Consider the following 6,273-nt stretch of genomic DNA (forward strand, 5'->3'; position numbering starts at 1 on the left):
TCTCCTGCATCGGCAGGCGGACTCTCAAGCACTGCGCCACCAGGGAAGCCCTGGGTATGGGATTTGATTATATCGCAAAAGCCCTCCTCATACTGCCTCGTTATGGCTTCTTGTCTTTGGATGTAGAATATCTTTTTTGGTAGGTTCCATTCTTTTTTGTCTATGGTTGTTCAGCAGTTAGTTGTGATTTTGGTGTTTTTGTGAGAGGAGATGAGCTCAGGTCCTTCAACTCTGCCACCTTGTCTCCTCTTGAGTTGAATCTTTAATATATCTTTCATTTATTTCCTTTGCATTCTTTCCTGTACCTTCTTAAAATGTAGAATATAGTTGTAAACTTTTTATATTCTTGTCTATTAATTATATCATCTATATTATATCTGGGTAGGTTTTCATTGATTGATTTTTCTCCTCATTATGGGTCATCATTTCCTACTTTGATGCATGCCTGTTTATTTTGGATTGGATGCCAAACACTGAATTTTCTGTTGATGGGTGCTGGGTATTTTTAATTTCCATAGATATTTTTGAGCTTTGTTCTCTGACAGAGTGCTAATTTACTTGTAAACATTTTGATCCTTTTGAGGATCCTTTTGTAAGTTTGATCCAGAATAGCCTTTAGATTAGGCCTAATTTGGTCCCACTACTGAGACAATACTCTTCTGTGTACTCTTATCTGAGCCCCGTGTATTATGAAATTTTTTTCACTTTGGCTGGTGGGAACTGAAGTGAGCTCCAGGGATTCTTTCCTGTGGTTCTTTCCCCTGCCTCAGGTAGTTTCTTCACATGGATATGCTGATAAGTACTCAGGGAGGACCACTACATATCTCTGGAGCATGCTATTTGCGCATCTTTCTTCTCTTCAGTATTCTCTGTAAATTCTAGCTGAATTGACCCACTTGAACTTCTAACCTTATCTTTTCAGCTCAGGAAGATTGCTGAACTTTAACTGGGTTCTCTCTCCCTGCACTGCAGCCTGGAAGGTAGCTTACCTTTTTTGTTTGTTTTCACAGGGATCACTGTCCTGTGTTACCTGTTATTTAGTAATATTTTTAAACTATTGTTTCACATATTTCATCTCTTCTTTTTAGTTGTTTAAGGTGGAGAGGGTAAATCCAGTGTGCTATTTCATCTTGGCTCATAATGGAAGTTTTTTGGAGTTAACAATAAACAAGTAAAATATAAACAAATATATCAGGTGGCTATAAGTATACTATGGAGAAACCTGAAGGAAGGGAGATGAAGAGGATTGCAATTTTAAATAGAATGGTGAGAAGAGGACCAGTTTGAGAAACTAGCTATTTTGGTTATTTTTTGCTTTATAATAGCCTACACCCACACTTAATGACTTTTGCTCATGGACGTGCAATTTGGGCCAGGCTGAAGAGAGACAGCTTGTTCTGCTCTGCTAGGCGTCAGTTGGGGCATCTGAAAGGCTGGGGTCTGGAATCATGTGAATACTTCCTCACATGTATGGTTGTTGATGCTGGTTGCCAGATGGGATCTCAGTTGGGTTGTGGCTAGAACATCTACACATGACCTTTCCATGTGGCTGCGTGGCTCCTATACAGCATAATGGCCAGGTTCCAAGGGTGAGCATCTGAAAGAGAGCCAGGAAGAAGCTGTGTTGCCTTTTCTATTTTCTAGCCCAGCCTTGAAAGTAATGTTATGTGTCACAGGAAGTCACTAAGGCTGGCCCATATTAAAAGGGACTGGACTTAGACTCCTAATCTTGCTGGGAGGCATGTCAAAGAATTTGTGGACACATTTTAAAGCCATCACAATGATACTTGAGAAAAGAAAGTAAGGATATCTGAAGGAAGAGCATCCCAGGTACAGTGTACAGAAATGCAAAGACTCTGAGGCTGGTGGATACCTGATGGTTTAGGTTTGTTTATTTTGAATTTCCCCTGTACAGTGTCATCTCCTTGAGGGCAAGGGCTTTTGTTCACTGCTATTTTCTCAGCACCTAAAACAGTGTTTGACAGATAGTTGTAGTTTAATTCTTATTTGTGGAAGAGATAGCATATTGGCAGCAGGCATCAAAAAAATCCTAAAAATGAGTACATAACCTTTGGTCTAGAATTCTTTCTTTAGGAAATAAACTTTAGGGGAAAAAAATTGTACAAATAAGCAAAGCTGTAGTGAAAATTTGAAGGTGTTTAAATGCCCATTAATAGATTAGTTAAATAAATTATGTTTTGCCTATATAATGGAACACTGCAATTTTTAAACTAAATGTTTTGACCCAGAAAGATGAGTGAGTGTTGAGGGAAAAGGAGCAGAATTCAAACGATGGTGTTCGGAATGATCTTTTTTGGTTAATAATCTTTATATAATATATGCATAAAGTGGAGAGGGATAATAGGATGCATATCAAATTTTTAATAATTGTTATAGGAGTTATTTTAAACTTGCTTGTCAAAAAATATGTATTACTATTATAATAGAAATACATTTCTATTATAAAAGCAAATGAGGTAAAATTTTTTAATTGATATGAGTGATAAAAAGCACCTTTTAAAACAATATGTTGGGTTCTTTTTATTAATTAAAGAAGGTGGAGGAAAACGAAATTTGTACAGAAAAAGCGTGGGATGTAAAATCAAGATTTTTCAAGAGATTATCTCTTGATTATAGGTTATCCTTATTTCCTTTTATATATTTCTGTATTTTCTTGATTTGCTAAAATAAGCTTCTTTTAAAATAAGAGATATTAAAAGAAAATAGCTGTAGGGGGTAATGTTCAGCAGCTTTACTTTAATAGTATTTATAATTTGAAAAATTAAATTTATAAGGTAGCAAAATCGGGGATCTTTTGGTTTCCTTGCAGAGTTCCTTTAATGGTCTCAAAATAGTGACTTAGAAAGAGAAAGACAAATACTATATGATTTACTTATACGTGGAACCTGAAAAACTGAACTCTTATCAACACAGAACAGATGGGTGGTTGCCAGAGATGGGGGATGGGAGTTGTGTAAATAGGTGAAGGTGGTCAGAAGGTACAAACTTCCAGTTATAAGATAAATAAGTTCTGAATGTAATATAGAGTGTGATGACTATAGTTAACAGTACTGTATTGTATATCTGAAAATTGCTAAGGGAATAGAACTTAAAAGTTATTATTACAAGGACAAAAAATTTGTAACTATGTGAGATGATGGATGTTAACTAAACTTATTGTAGTAATTAATCATTTTGCAGTATATACATATATCAAATCATTATGTTGTAGCCCTTAAAACTGTTACAGAGTTATATGTTAATTATATCTCAATAAAACTAGGAAAATATGACTTAGAACATTTGACTTATACACAGTTCTGAAGCTGCTACTCTTTGTTAAAATGTGGTTGTTTTCCATGTTAATATTATTTTTTATCACCATAATGTAGGTTTTCAGTAACCTTACAAGAGTAATTGAGGGGCTTCCCTGGTGGCGCAGTGGTTAAGAATCTGCCTGCCGGGCTTCCCTGGTGGCGCAATGGTTGAGAATCTGCCTGCCAGTGCAGGGTACACGGGTTCGAGCCCTGGTCTGGTAAGATCCCACATGCTGCAGAGCAACTAGGCTCGTGAGCCACAACTACTGAGCCTGAGTGTCTGGAGCCTGTGCTCCGCAACAAGACAGGCCACGACAGTGAGAGGCCCGCGCACCGCAATGAAGAGTGGCCCCCGCTCGCTGCAACTAGAGAAAGCCCACGCACAGAAACGAAGACCCAACACAACCATGAATGAATGAATGAACGAATGAATGAATCTGCCTGCCAATGCAGGGGATACGGGTTCAAGCCCTGGTCCGGGAAGATCCCACATGCCATGGAGCAGCTAAGCCCGTATGTCAAAACTACTGAGCCTGTGCTCTAGAGCCTGCAAGCCATAACTACTGAGCCCATGTGCCACAACAACTGAAGCCCATGTGCCTAGAGCCCGTGCTCTGCAACAAGAGAAGCCACCACAGTGAGAAGCCCGCGCACCACAACAAAGAGTAGCCCCCACTTGCCACAACTAGAGAAAGCCCGCGTGCAGCAACGAAGACCCAACGCAGTCAAAAATAAATTTATTTATTTATTTATCTATCTATCTATCTATCTATCTATCTATCTATCTATCTAATCTATCGGTACGCGGGCCTCTCACTGTTGTGGCCTCTCCCGTTGCGGAGCACAGCCTCTGGACGCGCAGGCTCAGCGCATGGCTCATGGGCCTAGCCGCTCCACAGCATGTGGGATCTTCCCGGACCGGGGCACGAACCCGTGTCCCCTGCATCAGCAGGCGGACTCTCAACCACTGTGCCACCAGGGAAGCCCCCAATACACATATTTTTAAAAAAAGAGTAATTGAGGCCTAAGATTAAAACTACAAATATAATTTATGAATGAAATCTTAGATGATATAATAATACTTTAATTCATACATATTTTGTTGCAAAAATGTTTTTAGGTTAATTGTTCTCATTTCACTGTCTTACCTCTCTATTTTAAAGAAATAATTTGTAATTCATTTTGTTCTTACACACCATAGGATGTGTTTTGGAGATGCAGACAAAATATCTTTGATGAAATGAAGAAGAAATTTTTACAGGTAGACTGCTGATGTAATTGCATTAGTGTGATAATCAGCAGAGCAAGTAACAGCATGTTAGTATTTTTATTTAATAACAAGGCATGTCTTAAGTTTTATGCTTGTTTGGCTATTTTATTTCTACCTGATTTTATTTATTTTTCATTTTGTTTATTTATTTATTTTACCTGATTTTAATAATAAGAAAGTCCCCTTAAATGAATATATGTCTGATAGTACCTTGTCTTTAACAAGTGAATGAGGTGGAAAACTGATATAAAAACTATAGAACCTTTAGTTTTGACTTTTGGGTATAATAGTTGTCTATTTTTTACAGATGTATTTATTTTCTGAAATATTAGTAGTGCTGGGATTAAGTTAATAATTTACAGAGTCAAAACCCAGACATCTTATTTGAAGAATTAAATAGAACTGTTACCTTCCTGACAGCCTGTACGCACTACAAACCTAAACATTCCTGTGATGTAGCATCCTATTCTAACCTTTACTTAATATCTCACTTTCCTCAGGTCCCTTTAGCTCTAAGTTCAAGGTTCTTTATTTAATCTCTTCTGTCCTCTTCAAGTGATCTCTGGCAAGAGGCCACGTAGAAAAATATCAGGTAACATTTTAGGGTTTGCTGGGGGAGTTGGAGTGGAGTACAGGGAGGATCTTAAAAATAAAATAATCTTTTTCTCATGTAAGACTCCCAGCACTACCCCAGGAATTGTTACTTGTTTAAGTAAAAATGCACAGTCTGAATGAGGCTGATAAATTTAATAAACTTCAGTGAGCAAAAATATTTATACCATCAATTTTTTTTTTTTAGTCTGTGGCAGTATATTAGCCGTGAACTGTGGATACCTAGAAGGGTAATGCTCTAGCACTTATAAGCTCATAGCAGTTTCTTTATCAAGTAGTAGATAAAATGGACTGTGTGTGTGTGTGTGTGTGTGTGTGTGTGTGTGTGCATTTTTAAGTTTGCAACCATAGTATTATCATTTGTAATAACATTGAAAGGAAGAAAGTCTTGAGAGAAAATGGGTTGACTATTAAATTTAGAGGTAAAGAGGTCCCTTTGTAATGTTTTTAAATTATATTAATTCTTTTCTTAGAAAAATCTTAATCTTGTTAACTTTGAATTGTGTTTGATATTGTTTTCTGCATGCTAATGCCATTCTAAATATATGCATTAATTATACACCTTGTTTTATGCTTTTTAATAAGAAACACGAAGTATTTTTTTATGAAACAAAAATTATGATGTTAACTTCAGAGAACTCAGATTTGAACTTAGAACTGTTCGGAATGCCAAGAATAGGAGACAAGATGACTTGAGAGGCTCTGAGACTCCTTAGACAGAACCATCTGTGTTGACCACTTCTAGATGTTCCTATAGTGACCGTATCTTTGGAAGAAATATATGTTTTCAGTGTTTTTATCCCAGTATGTTTTACCTTTTGTAAATAAGACTATCATTTTTGTTTGTTTTGTTTTTTCAAGGATTCTTTTTTTAGACTTTGCTTGGAAATCTGGCTTTGTTTCTGCATAGAGCACAAAGACAGAACACTCTCTTAGCATACAGTGTTAATGTAACTGCTGTTGACTTTACCCTTTTTCTCACAAGTGTAATATTGCTATGAGTTGCCCACCAAATAAGTAGTTTTAATTTTATACTTTGTACCTTTTTTGTAATTGGCCAGATTTTCTGTGTAG

General features: G+C 36.9%; 1 protein-coding gene across 2 annotated transcripts in view; it reads left to right on the forward strand.

Annotated features, from left to right (window-relative positions):
- Positions 1–6,273, forward strand: part of USP47 (ubiquitin specific peptidase 47) — a 121,461-nt gene that overhangs the window by 38,163 nt on the left and 77,025 nt on the right. The window contains exon 2 of one of the 2 annotated variants that reach the window (XM_007471406.1): positions 4,519–4,578. The exons of the other annotated variant lie outside the window; for it this stretch is intronic. Within the exon in view, the coding sequence (XP_007471468.1) occupies positions 4,519–4,578 (60 nt within the window). The remainder of the gene's footprint in view (positions 1–4,518; positions 4,579–6,273) is intronic. 2 annotated transcript variants of the gene reach the window in all.

This window comes from Lipotes vexillifer, unplaced genomic scaffold (assembly GCF_000442215.2).
Source record: "Lipotes vexillifer unplaced genomic scaffold, Lipotes_vexillifer_v1.1 scaffold6, whole genome shotgun sequence".
Lineage (NCBI taxonomy): Eukaryota > Metazoa > Chordata > Mammalia > Artiodactyla > Lipotidae > Lipotes > Lipotes vexillifer.